General features: G+C 46.3%; 1 protein-coding gene across 4 annotated transcripts in view; it reads left to right on the forward strand.

The window, feature by feature from the left end:
* The window catches only part of ZDHHC3 (zDHHC palmitoyltransferase 3), a 61,082-nt gene that overhangs the window by 19,529 nt on the left and 27,121 nt on the right, over window positions 1–14,432 (forward strand). For all 4 annotated transcript variants that reach the window (XM_039477710.2, XM_039477709.2, XM_003926241.3 and 1 more), the window contains one exon: window positions 11,652–11,776. In XM_039477710.2, the coding sequence (XP_039333644.1) occupies window positions 11,652–11,776 (125 nt within the window). The remainder of the gene's footprint in view (window positions 1–11,651; window positions 11,777–14,432) is intronic.

A 14,432-nucleotide genomic window follows, 5' to 3' on the forward strand; every position in this document is an offset into this window, starting at 1 on the left:
ACGTGAATGACATGAAGCTACAAGCCAGGCAAATGAAGATCCAAGGGCAGAGGAAAGAGTAAATTCAAAGGCCCGGAGGCAGAAGCGTGCTTAGCACATCTGAGAAACAGGCCTAGGACCAGGGTGATCAAAATATGGTTGTGGTGGGGAGAGTAAGAGTGGTTAGAAGAGGTGAAGAGGGCCTCAGAGGCCAGATGTGCAGTGCCTGGTAGGCCTCATGAGAGGCCTCACTTATTCTAAGTGCAGCTGGCAGCCATCAGAGAGACAGAGTGTAATCTGATTTGCAGTGTGCTTGCAATGGAGGTACAAGGTGTGATGAATAGAAGCAGAGGACTAGAGGTATTGCGGTGGTCCGGGCAAGACATGGCAGTGGCTCGGACCAAAGTGGGAGCAGTGAAACCAGAGAGAAGCGGTTGGATTTGGCATCTATTTTAAACTACTCATTTCCAAGCCTTTCTGTACCATCTCTTAGAGAGCTGTTTAAAAATACTGATGGCTGGGTGTCACTCCCAGAGACCACTATAATTGGCCTGGGGACGGGGCCCTGGGCATTTGATGCGTTAGAGCCCCCACGTTTCCCTCACATTTCCCTCTCAGGCCAGGCCTAAGAACACAGTTCAGAACTGACAGACTGGAGAGACATTGGAGAGTGTACTTTTCAAAGTCTTTGCCAGAGCAACTTGGGGATCACTGGTGCCAGTTATTGAATAGGAAAGTCTGAGGAGAAATGGATTTTGGAGGAGAAATTGAGGCTTATGTTCAAGTCAAACTGCCACTAAAATTATGTGCAAGCAAAGATGCTAGATGGGCAGTAAGTAGTCAGTCTGGAGCTGGTAGAGGATCAGGGTTGGAGAGAGAGTGTGAAGGTCATTGGTTTCTAGAAGACATGTGAAAACAGGGAAGTGGATGTTGGGCAGTGGGAGGGGAGGCTTCTGCCCTGGTATTCCCACTGCCCTCACACACATGGGTTCTTTACCCGCTGCACTGAAGCGGGCAGCCTCTCCAGAGACCTTGGCCAGCTGGCCCTTGCAGTGGATGCAGGAGAGCATGATTCTCACTGTGATGTGTTGCTAGCTTCCAATCCCAAAGCAGTGAAAGGCACAGACTGTATCCTAAACCACAGTTAGCTTCCCAGAGGTGTATTTTGCTGGTAGCCCCAAAGAAAATGGGCCAAACAATGAAGAATTCACCAAATATCTACCGTTAGTAATGGAAGCAACTCAAAGCATGTTCTACAAATGTGCCCTATTGTAGGATCTTCATGCTACCACCTGCCTCTCCCCATCCCCAGCACATGACATCTCATGCAAAATCCAGTATGTAAAACAGAAGTGGAGCTGCAGAAGTGGGAGCTCCTCAGGCACTGGTGGGGTAGCCTGGGCTTTCAAGGAGCAGAGTTGGAAGCCCAGGTAATAAGCAGATCAATTGGGGGGTTCCTTATTGATGTTCCAGAGGAGTCTTTTTTAAGAAAGAGGTCACTGCAGGGTTCTAAGGAGTTCCCTAATGGGATTATAATGTTTTATGTCTCAAGAATTCATGTTGCACATACTTTTTCAGAACAGTTTACATCCAGAGGTTTTAAGTAATGTATGCATTGTGTATCACTTTGATTTGTTATCATTACTAGTTAAATATATGTGTGTATTTATATACATTCCCTCAAGCAGTTACTTTACCACTTTCGGCTTTGAAATAATAATTCCAAGTGTAACATCTGAACACTTGGAACCACTATAACCTTCTGAACCATTTATCAGTGATTTACTCCAATGTAGCAGTAGATAGGTCCAAATAGAGCTTTAGCAGAAAAGGGAAGTGGGAAATGACTCACAGATGCGTAAACAGCCTCCTTGGGGCTGAGACTGTCATTTGAGAAATAGGGCAAAAAGGACAGGTCTTGAAACAGAGAAGAGAACAAGTGGACAGAGGAACAGGGCAGGTGCCTCACTTGGCCAGCAGGCTGGCCTGGAGACGGCGTCGGTGTAGGCAGGAGCACAAGTCAGGCTGACCTTTGATCTCCTGACGCCCTCTCCTTGCCCACTCTGAGGTTGTGTAATGTCAGCAAAGGAGCCTTCTGTGTTCCTAAAACACTTAAGACGTTCAGAAGTCCAGAATGGCTCCACGTGCCCTGAGGAGGCAGCCTCTTGAAGACAACCTGGACTCAGAAACCCTTATTTTCGTACCCTTCTCTCTCTTTTCCCCATTTCTCAGTTTCACCACCTTTTCTTTTCCAAATTCCTCCTTCTGTGAGCTCCCTCAGTGTCTGTCTCTCAGAAGATACTTGAACCTGACGGATACAGGTAGTTTCTTTTTGTCCCAGCTGCCAGGAGGCTCAAAGCCAAATGTTACACAATCAAAGTAATTGTATAAACCCTTATGATCAGCATATTTTTGCCCCTCCTTATTTGGATCTTATCATTTATTAACTTCATAAATTACTTCAAATCTGAGACTTGAGAAAAGGAGGAATATACAGTCATGTCACTTAATGATGGGGATGAGTTCTGAGAAATGCGTTGTTAGGCAATTTTATCATTGTGCAAAGATCATAGACTATATAAAGATCATAGATTGTATTTACACAAACGTAGATAGTACAGCATCGTATGGAATAGCTTCTTGTTCCTAGGCTGCAAACCTGTGCAACATGTTACTGTACTGAATACTGACTATGGGCAACTGTAACACAATGTTATTTGTATATCTAAACATGGAAAAGGTACGGTAAAAACATATTATTATAATCTTGAGGGATTCACCATTGACTGAAACATTATGATGTGCAAGAGTGGATTATAGTCAATTTAACCACACTGTTAAGGAAAAGAAAATTTGCCTGTCTGCCTGCTCCCCAACCCTCAATTTCTTTTGAATCCCACTCTGTGAATACCTTGCCATAAACATAACCTCCATGACTTCTGAGACCACTGCAGGCCACTGATTTTCATTTCAGCTGCCCAAAGTCATTTAGTGGAAATATTGGGGCTTACTTCAAATGTGCAATTGGTACTCCTTTCTGGAGTCTCTTTCGGCAGCCTTACTGAGCATGTGCTGTGTTCAGAGCCCACTTGGCAAGTATTTCCTGGAAGGGTAGCATGGCAGTATGATGTTGGACCTGTGGGAACATAGAGGAGGAATAGCAGGCCAGGTGCTGGGTGCAGCCAGAAAAGGGCCTTGCCCATCTTGCCCCGAGGTATTGGCACATTCATTGCATCAGGTTAGGGGACTTGCCTCAGGGTCCATTGGAGTATTGTGCTGCATTCTCCCTCATGCCAGGCAACTTCTCAACCCTGCCCCTGAGCAACTTATAAATGCCGAAAGAAAAAGCTTTCTGGCTCCAGAGAGAGGAAAGCAGCCCATTTGTGGACCAACTAGCTACCTCTTACGTGGAGGAGACACATGGCCATTGATGCAGGCTTCGGGTTGGTTACCCTGCTCCTGGGAGAGCTTTTAGAGGGAGTTTCTACCCAGACTGGTGGGTGTGCAGCAACTTTGATCCCATGACCCTGCAACAATTTAAGCAGGTTTTCATTCTTGTTTCTTGAAATGAATAGAATGTTGAGTCCTTGAAGTTACTGGCATTTCTTTAGAACCTGTCTCCACTACTTTCTATTGTTTCCTTTTTAACATTATCGTATTATCCTATATACTCATTGAAACAGCCTTATTATCCTAGGCCTGTTTCAATCTTAACATTAGTATGCTGAGGTAGTTGTTGGTAGAATGATATTGTGACATCAGCAAATTTTTTTAGAAGTCTTTTTTAAGTCACTTAATAAAATTACCTGATAATTATATGTTTATCTTCTGATCGTGGCAAAGGTTCTAGACTTGGATTGCCTGAGTCAGAATCCAACTTCAGCCACTTATTAGCTGTGTTACCTTGGGAAGATGCTTGACTTCCCTGCTTTAGTTACCTCATGTGTAAAATGAGGAATATCACAGTCTCTGCCTCATAGGTTTATTGTCAGAATTAACTAACAAAATACACTTTTGTCACAAAGCATTTGGAACTGTGCCTGGCCTATAAGTGCTCAATAAATGTTGTATCACTATTATTCAGCTTGGGTTTATTGAATACATTCCTCATGCCAGGTGCTAAGCAGTTTGCTGAACTACAAGTTGACAGACATTGTCTTGTCCTCCAAGAATGTACTGTCCTGTAGGAGAGATGTGTGTAATGAAATTATGTGTGCCATACTATACATATAAGCTGTGATAGCACAAAGGCCAAGTAATGGGCTCTGCAAGGAGGTGCCTGGCAAGCTGGAGCAGATAAGGGTTGGGTTGGTGCTAAAATGGAGCCCCTGGAGGTAGAAAGGAAAACTTAGAATAGTGCCTTTGGGAAACTCCAAATAGACCACAGGGAGGGACTGTCTACAGAGGGAGGTGGGACTGGATTGTTAGTCCAGGGCTGAGATATGTCGGCCTCGTGAGCCCTGCCCAGGAGCTCGTACTCTGGTCCATGTTCCCTAGGGAGCCAGTGAAGGTTTTAGGCCAGGGGAATAATGTGATCAGATTTACATTTAAGAAAGTTTACTCTGGAAAGTAGTGGGGAGAAAGGATAGAAGTGGAAGCTGCAAGATTTGGGGCAGGAAGACCTGGGAGATTCTCTAATAGTCTGGGGCAAGTGATGATAGGCTGAACTAAGGCATGACAGCGGCATGGAGGGGACAGCACGGGATTCAGGGCACAGTCTGAGGCAGAATTAACCTGGTGGAGTGAATGGGACGTGGGGCAGAAGGTTAGAAGAATTGGTGGTGACTACTGGATTTCTACTCCAGGTGACAGGGTATGTGGATATGCCATGGGCCAGGAAGGGGAGACTTGAGGGGACAGCTTGGGGAGAAAGCAGCAGGTTCAGTTTTAGCTGTGTACAGTGCCTTTGGGACAGCCAGATAGAGAGATCTGCAGATTCAGAAGAGGTCTGAGTTGGAGCTTGTGATTGGAGCTTCATCACTGAGTGATGATGGAAGCAGGGCTGTAAAGAAAGATTGTCAAGGAGAGAGTGCAGAATGAGCAGGGAAGGAGGCTTTGGGTGAAACCCTGAACTCTGAGGAACACCAGTGGCCTGGATGGGCGGGATGCCAAGAGAAGGGGAGAGTCACAGCCCCACAGACAGGGAGGAGCACAGTGAAGAGACCCCAAGGAAGACAAGGGCTAAGAATTGACGTTTGGATTTGGCCGCAGTAAGTTGCTCAGTGACCTAGTGAGAACAGTTTCCTGGTATGGAGGGATTGGGTTCACTGAAGAGTAAGGGAGAGGTGAGCAGAGATATCAAGTACAGAAGCCTTCAAGCCACTTAGCTATGAAGGGGCAGGGAGAGCTCAGAGCCTGCTAAGAACACAAGGAGAAAGCTTGGAGGTAATAGTATGAGGTCCCTCAGGGCTGAGATTGGCTGTGAGCCTTGCCTTCCAAGACAGTGGGTACCGATGGGTCCAGGGACAGTGGGGCAGTGAGATGAGGAGTATGAAGAGGATTTAACTCTAGCAGCCTCGATTTTCTCCGAAGTAGAAAAGAAAGTGAGCAGGGGTCAAGGAACGTACTAGAAGTTTGAGCTGCCTACTAAGGGGAATGGCTGGTGGAGGGATATCACGCCCTACCCCACCCCTAAATACACACAGGCGCACATACAAGTACCATTATGTTCCTTCTGCACTGAAAACTCAGAGCTCTGTGCAGAGAATGTGGAAGGAGTTCTGCCATGACTAGAGCAGAAAAGCTTTAACAGCTTCTACACACTTCTTTTAAACCAAATTTAAATTGGTTCCACTGTGGGGCCAAATATATATTTTGGAAACTATATGATCTGCTTTTATGGGCCTATAGATTTTTTAAAGTGTTTTTAGGTTACTAAATACAAAGAGAAAAGACCGTAAGAATATGTTTCAGAATGTTAGTAGTACTTGTCTTAGGTGATCAAATCAGAGTGAATTTTTCTTTTTTCACTTTTTCATCTGTATTTTCTTTCTTAAAACCATGAACAAGTATTACTTTGGAAATGAGGGAGATAAAATCGGTGCATTTTGACCTGCTAGGCTTGCAGCAATGTGGAAGCTTCAAGACATGCCTGTGGAATGTATATGAATGTGGGGTAAGGGGATAGGCGTTTCTTAGTAATACAAGCATGACAGCAGTTGTCTCAGGCCTTCTGACCCCCTGCCGTCTGTGTAGAATTGTACAGAACAAAGTTCCTTCCCATGAACTAATAACAAAGAGCTATGAAATCTGTGGAGATGAGCCCAGAAGAACATAATGTGCATTTTTAAAAAGTAAAACAAAAAACTATCTGAGGCAGAGACTGGAAAGTGTATGTATGAGACTCCTCAGTCTGGGAGGCTGGCCCAGCTGCTCTCTGGCTCTGAGAAATGGGCTCAGGTGGCTGGATGTGTGGGGCCCTGCCTGGATGGAGATGGGCCTTTGGGAGATATATGCAAATAGAGTTACATTAGAGGGGGCACATGTTTAAAAAGGCTGAGCTGCTGAATGTCTCTACTCATGGTCTGGAATAACAGGCCATAATGAGAATACCAAACGAGAGCTCTGATTGCCTTTTATGGGTTAGAGGTTTCCTCTTGCAGTCTTTTATACTGGGTCTGCTGGGATTTACAGTACATTCTGGTGGCTGGGACCTTCTTAAAAACTGGGACCAAGGCCGGGCGCGGTGGCTCAAGCCTGTAATCCCAGCACTTTGGGAGGCCAAGGCGGGTGGATCACGAGGTCAAGAGATCGAGACCATCCTGGTCAACATGGTGAAACCCCGTCTCTACTAAAAATACTAAAAATTAGCTGGGCATGATGGCGTGTGCCTGTAATCCCAGCTACTCAGGAGGCTGAGGCAGGAGAATTGCCTGAACCTAGGAGGCGGAGGTTGCAGTGAGCCGAGATCGCGCCATTGCACTCCAGCCTGGGCAAGCCTGGGCAGCAAGAGCAAAAACTCCGTCTCAAAAAAAAAAAAAAAAAAACTGGGACCAAACAAAAAAAATCACCTGGCCCGTAATTTAGGAAAACTCAGCCTCGTTGCTTCATCTCCTTGGATGAAAGGATGTCCCTTTGCACATTTTCTCTTATACACGTGACAATAGTAACTTCTGCTTGTGGTTTTCTGGTTTCACAATCCATGAAAGTTCACACAGTTGCCCAAACTCAATTACTTTTTACATGAAAGAGAATGAGGCTGGGCCCACTGGCTCACACTCCTGTAACCCCTACACTTGAGGAGGCCAAGACAGGAGGATCGCTTGAGTACAGGAGTTCAAGACCAGCCTAAGAAACATAGTGAGACCCTATCTCTAAAAAAAAAAAATTTTTTTTAATTAGCTGAACATGGTGGCTCGTTCCTGTAGTTCCAGTTACTTGGGAGGTTATGGTGAGAGGATCACCTGAGCCTGGAAGGTCAGTGCTGCAGTGAGCCAAGATCATGCCACTGCACTCCAGCCGGGGCAACAGAGCAAGAGCCTGTTTCCAAAAAAAAAAAAAAAAAAAGAGAGAGAGAGAAAGAGAGACTGAAAAATAAGGCCCTTTGGGCTTGAGACCCTGTCCTCTGCCTGGGCCAGTGCCCTTCCCAGGCCCTCGTGGACATCCACTCATGCCCTGTTGTCTGGGCTCTGCCTTGCCTTCATGAAACCTTCTAGACCCTGGCCCTTCACCAGTGTCTCACTGGTGGCTCATTGGCTGTCTCAAGGTGAGACAATAATAACCCTCAGGAAAGTTGATCATATACCTGCTTTGGATGATTCCTTCCTAAGGTTTATTTTTTTTTTTTGCTTGTTTTTAATGGATTGTCTTCTTATTGCAAACGCCACACGTTTCTAATAGAATATTTAATAAATAAAATCAAGAAAATTAAAAGTACCTGTGATCCTCCTACATAGGGTCTCACTATGTTGCCTAGGCTGGTCTCAAACTCTTGGGCTCAAGCTATCCTCCCACCTTGGCCTCCCAGGTAGCTAGGATTACAGGGTTGTACCTCCACACATTTTTTTGTTGTTGTTTTTCTTACTCATATGTATGTGTGTATACATATATATCTATAATATGTTATATATGTTTCCTGTGTCAGTAGTCCAATATCCAAAACTGTATTCTAACTGGCATTGTGCGTACCATGAGGTCCTTGCCCACCAAAATGTGTTTGATTTTAAACTTTCTGTCATAGGCTTTTCTGACATCTGACTACATTTTGCAGACCAAATTTTTTTTCTGCTTTTTTTAACTTAAAAAAAAAAAAAGGCAATGGAACACTTTAGAGAGCTGAAAGAGTATAAAGGACCTCATCTCCATCCCACTCTCAGTCTGAGCCTGTGCCATTGAGGTGCACTTGCACGTGCTGAAGTGGTCCTTTGGACTTTCTCATTGCCTCCTTGTCTCCTGCTCCTTGTGAGCCTTTGGTTCCTCATCCTCAGTGGAGAAGCACATCATTGCTTTGAATGACAGGTCAGCCAAATGCTGCCCATCTCAGGAGTGAATAGGTCCTCACTGAGGTAGGAGAAGCAGTGGCTTAGCAGGGGAAGGGCTGGGGCCCAGCAAAGAGACACATGAAGAGCAGAGATGTCAGGAGATCTATAGGCCCACCCCTAGGTCCGTGCTTGAACTGTTTTTCCTCCCAGGTGCCCTTCTTCTGCATAGCATCCACCAGGTTTCTCCTGGCCTTCCTAGGATCCCCACCCTCAGTCCTGCCTCCCCTTAGCTCCCCATGCACCAGTGGCCATGCCTTTCACCAGCCTCAGCAGCTTCACTGCATCTGCACCTGTCCACCCACCAGCTGTTTGAGGCCTGGGCTCCCATCGCTTCTTTGAACTTCCCACAGTGCTCAGTGTGGTGTAGACCTTCAGGAGAGAGTTGCTGCTTGACTTGTCTCGGCAGTTTCCTTAGCTGGAATCTTAATCTGCTGGAGTCATTTTCTTAGCAAAAGACAAAACCCCAGCTCCCTTGCATTTCCAGCACTGAAAGATTTTTCAGTTTTTTCAGTGACTGTTTCCTTCCCAGAATTCTTTTCTAGGAAAGGTTCTGACACCCAGTCTTCATCGCTTCTGCCCTGGGAACCCCTCACTTGGCCTGTTATAATCCATCAGTTCCACTCTGGAGAGACCAAGGGTGTTCTATCTGAAGCTCCAACTTGCCCACTCTAACAAACCATACTGTCACTCTGGGCCCATTCAGGATGTGGGGACAGTCTTGGTTTCTGTCCTGATGTTGCACTGACTTCCCTGATTGTGGTATCTCATGGGTGCCCACTGAGGAGTGGAGCTTGGTGTGAAGTAGACCTGACATAGGCGCCATGGCAGGAAGAGCGAGGGCCCGAGTCCAATCCCATAGTTACAGCTTGACCTCGTGTCAGGTGTGGTTCTTGTTTGGGAGCTGGGTCGAGCAGGCAGAGTTCCCAGGATGGCGCGTCCTTAGCTCCCTGCCGTCACTACTTCTTTCACCCCTTTGCTGGAAGCTGCTAGATCTTTTACTTTTCGCTTTGTGTTTATACTGTGTACCAGGCCAGGGCATCTGGTGCTGATCATGGTAGACACAATCATGGAGTTTCTGGTGTAGCACAGTAGTTCTCAGCCCTGGCTCTAGAGCAGAAGACTCTGCTGGGGAGTGTACAAAATGCAGGTGTCTGGGCCATACCCCCTGGTGGTTTTTTAATAGTAGCGCTGCATTAGAGTCTAGGCATCTGAATTTTTTTTAAGCTGCAGCATTGGTGCCAACGCCAGACCCAGAAAACAGACTACCATATACTGAGCACTTTATCTGTGGCAGTATCATCCGAGCCCTTTCTACAAGTTGTCTATGTCCAGTTTAACCTTCTCAGTAATGCTGGGAATTAGATAAGGTGAGTCCTGCCTCGCTGATGAGAAAACTAAGGCACAGATAGGCTGTCGGTTGGACACACCACTCGCAAATGTAGAACTCAGATTTAAAGCAAGGCCAGGGGACTTCCAAGCCAGCTCTAACCCCCTGTGCCACTGGCTGATCTCCCTTACTTCTTGGACCTATATTCCCAGCCACCTTCCTGGACACCTCCTCCTGAGTGTCCCTCAGGCACTTCAGACACAGCATATCCTAACTGAACTGGTTAGCTCTTCTGAGAACTTACTTCTGTTTTCTTAATGGCTTTAGCGTGCTACCACTTACCAGCTGCTAAAAATGGAAACCTTACTGGGGCTTATCTCCTCCCTTTTCGTTACCCTCTCCACTATCCCAATAAAAAGTTGGTTCCCTACACCATTTGTAGATTCAGATCTCAGAATTTCCTCTCCATTTCTCCATCGTCATAATTCAGTTTTTCCTTACTGGACCATTAACAGTAACCTCCTAAGCGGTGTCTGGGATTTTCATCTCTCCCTTTTTTTATCTGATCCACATACACAGGCAACTGAGCTCTCTTCCTGAGGCACCAATGTTACCTAATGGCTCTGGGCTACCTATAAAGAAAAATCTCATCCCAGCCTGGCATTCAGCGCGCCATACAGCCTGGCCCCAGCCCTGACACTGCATACCCACGGCTCAGCACACTGCTATTCCCCCTGTCTCCCGATATGCCGTGTTCACCCTCACCTCTTTGCCTTTACTCATGTCCTTCTCTGCTGGAATCCCTTTTCTCCCGCAGGTCTACCTAGCAAGCCTCTGTACATTCCTCGGGACGACCCTTGAACATCACTACTTTAAACTCCTCTGATTCCCCTGGTTAACTGGCTGCTGGCTTCTCTGTGCTCCCTCAACACAAATATCTTCCACAGCATGTAACCCCTTTTACTAGAATTGTTTGTTAGCCTCCAAGACACTATGAGCCTCCTGGAAGCAGGAACCTCGTTTGATTCTTGAGTCCATAGCAGTGAGCGTGACAACATAGGGCTCAGCACCAGGCAGGCTTATGGCTTATTAAGACCCTGCTTAGGCCTGTACACCGCCTGTTTTCCTTCTGTTTGGATGGGTGCATAGCCAGAGCAGAATCTTACGGCATTTTGTCTCTGCCACTGGCTCTAAAGAACGCTAAGTATTCACAAGCATATTCCAAAAGATAGAGGGGCAAATCAGAAATCAGCTCTGGCCAGACAGTAAGTCAAATGCCTGAGGGCAGTGGCTCCCAGTTGCTTGTGGATTCACTAAGAACCAAAGAGAGATTACCAGTTATTCATAACCATAGCACTGGTATAAAAAAAAATCAAACTTGATCCCAGCAAACAACCAATTAAAATGTGGAGCTGCAAATTTTGATCTGGGGAAACTGGACTGTTAGATAATGATGCTCACCAATGAAAACTCAGAAAGGGAGAAGCTGTTATCAGGAAATTTAATATAAACCAAAAAATAATCAGTGAGCCAAATCGTCGCTGTTATATAGGCAAGAATGGATTCAATGAAAATAATTTCAGTAAAATGAAAATATAAAATCAGGAACAATGTCAGTGTTTACTGTAGAAAATTAATCAAAGAATTCATGTGGCCTAATGGTGTTTCCTCAGAAAAAATTTTGGTCTATAAATGTTCCTTAATGTTGGCATAATTCTGAACACAGAGTCCACATGTTGTTGGTATCAAAATGTCCTGTCCATATGTGTGTGTGGTTGCTGCTTTCAAATAACTGTCCCCACTGTAGAGTGTTAGAGCTGAGAGAACCCCCAGCCCAACCCTGATACCTTTCATCTTTCCTACAGGGGGCGGTGCCCAAAGGAAATGCCACTAAAGAATTCATCGAGAGTTTACAGTTGAAGCCCGGGCAGGTGGTGTACAAGTGTCCCAAATGCTGCAGCATCAAGCCCGACCGAGCCCACCACTGCAGGTACACTCACTGGGGCTCACCTCCTCTCTACTCCTGCCTCCCTCCATCCCCACCAACATGTGCCTCCTGGAGTAGCACTTCCCCAAGAGGGGCCAAGTCAACATCAGGATTCCACATGTCCCCTGCTCTGGGCACAGAGTGATCATTGTGAGTCTCCTTCCTGGTCCCTGTGAGGCCTCTAGATTGGAAAGAGCATTTGGTTTGGGCTCAGGACACCTGTCCCAGTACTTGGCTCTGCCACACCTGACATAGGACCTGGACAGGGCTTTTGTTTTGATATATATAAAATTGAGGGGATTCCTGCTTTTCCTGCCTCACAGCTTTATTACAAAGGTACCATGAGAAAAAGCTTTAGAAAATTGTTCTGTGTCCCTCACGAAAACAAGCCCTTGACCTTGTCTAACTACCAGACCAACAAAGCCAAGCATGATGAGCTGTCCTATTTCTGACCCTGACTTTGGACAGGGCCCTTCCACCAGAAGGCTGATAATTAAGTGATTCTGCGTTGACTGGAGCGTGCACTAAAATAAATTTTAAATATTCACAAAAAAAAAAAGAAAAAGAAAATTATTCTGTGAATGTCTAGGACTTGAAGTGAAGGGATTGCCCTTGAATAAAGGCTTTCTTTTAAAACTTCTAAAATTCAACGAAAAAGAAAGCCATTTCCCCATCTTATCTGTGGTGAGTTTTCTCTGTTCTCAGGTTTCTTCTTTATTGTTCTAAGTTTTTCTGATGAGAAGACATATAAGCTAAAAGTGGTGCTTTATTGGCTGGGCACAGTGTCTCACATCTGCAGTCCCAGCCCTTTGGGAGGCCAAGGCAGGAGGATCGCTGGAGCCCAGATGTGCAAGACTGGGCAACAATGCGAGACGCTTGTCTCTAAAAAAAAATTTAATAATTAGCTGGCTATGGTGGCGCACGCATGCAGTCCCAGCTGCTTGGGAGGCTAAGGGCAGAGGATCACTTGAGCCCAGGAGTCTTGAGGCTGCAGTGAGCCAAGATTGCACCACTGCACTCCAACCTGCGCCACAAAGTGAGACCTTGTCTCTCAGAAAAATTCTATTTATTTATTTATTTATTTTGAGACTGGGTCTCACTCTGTCACACAAGGTCATAGCTCACTGCAGCCTCAGACTCCTGGGCTCAAGCAATCCTCCCACCTCAGCCTCCAGAGCAGCTGGGACTATAGGCATGTACCACCACACCTGGATAATTTTCTTATTTTTTGTAGAGTCAGGGTCTCACTTTATTGCCCAGGCTTGTCTCAGACTCCTGGGCTCAAGTGATCCTTCTGCCACAGCCTCCCAAAGTGTTGGGATTATAGGTGTGAGCTGCCTTGGCTGGCATATAGGGAAACTTTAAATGCTAAATTACAGAAATACAAAAATATCACTTGCTCCCCTTTTCAGTCTAGCGTATATGTGTGGGTGGGGAGGGGTTATCCATCATTTTTGTCAGGCTGAGCCTGTGGAGACATTTGGGTGTATGAGAGATCTGAACGGCGATTTCTGCCTGGCCTCGCTGCCTGTCTCTCTGAGGAGAGCGGCCGGTCTCCAGCACTCACATTCCAGAGTCAGCTCCCCAGTACCTGCATGCTGCGCCCGCAGCACCGCAGCCTGCCGTGCCTCAGTGGCGGTCATCTATTTTCATCTTCCTAGTCACCCCTGGCAATCAGGTTTGCTGCAGGGATGGCCTCCCTAGTTGAAAAAATTAGGGTTCAAAGGGTGAGTGCTCCTAGGTCACACAGCAGTGAGTACTAGTGACAGGTTTGGGTCCCGGTAGTTCTGCCTTTGAGTCTAGAGAGGGTTCTTTCCACAGGAACTCCAGTTCGGGAATGACGCGAGTAACTTCATGTAGTTGTATGCATGTTTTTCAGTGTGCAAGAGAGAGAGCTGCAGACCTCCCCAGCCGGTTGCCGCCTGCTTGAGGGTGAGGGCTGAGGAGCCTGGGCGGGGACCTGCGGTGATTGCTAGCTCCTGCGGGGTTTCTGTCTGTGGGTCAGCTTGCTTCTAAGATCTAATGCAAGGTTTGCCTCCTGTGCCTGAAATGGAGGCATCAGTCTGGTCTTTTCTTGCCACTGTTGGGCTCAGGACCCAGCTGTTAGAGTCTCTAACCGTCACTCAGATTTTTTTTAAAAAGCTTGCTTATGTGGTTCCTCAAGATAGATCAGTGTGGTGAAACAGGCTCTGGCCTTGAAGTGGGAGTGGTTGGTGTTGGAAGTCCAGCTCTGTCACTTGCCACACTGTGGACCTTCGGCCAGGTGCTGCATCTTTCTGAGCCTCAGCTTTCTCCTCTGTAAAAAGGGTTGTTTCTTCGTAGTTTGTTGTGAGGATTAAATATGAGTAACTGTGTGAGTCATCTAGCTCAACAAGTCTAAGCTATTGCTAATAGAAGAATGTGTATGGAGTTAAGAATGTGCTGGGTTTCTAAAGCCTGCGCCAGAACAGGGAGGTGTTAACTTTGTATTATAGAAAAGAACTTTTGGGTGGCCACAGTGATTCTTTTCTCTCCCTGAGCCCTCAGCTGCCTCCACCGCCTGGCATTTCCTCACCGCCTCCTCCTTGCCTCTCTCCCCAGGATGATCCAAGGGAGGTATTCTTGTCTGCTAGTAAACAAATCAGCTCGGGCAAAACAAGAGCTGCTGATTCAGATGAAC

The sequence above is a fragment of the Saimiri boliviensis genome, chromosome 8 (genome assembly GCF_048565385.1).
Source record: "Saimiri boliviensis isolate mSaiBol1 chromosome 8, mSaiBol1.pri, whole genome shotgun sequence".
NCBI lineage: Eukaryota > Metazoa > Chordata > Mammalia > Primates > Cebidae > Saimiri > Saimiri boliviensis.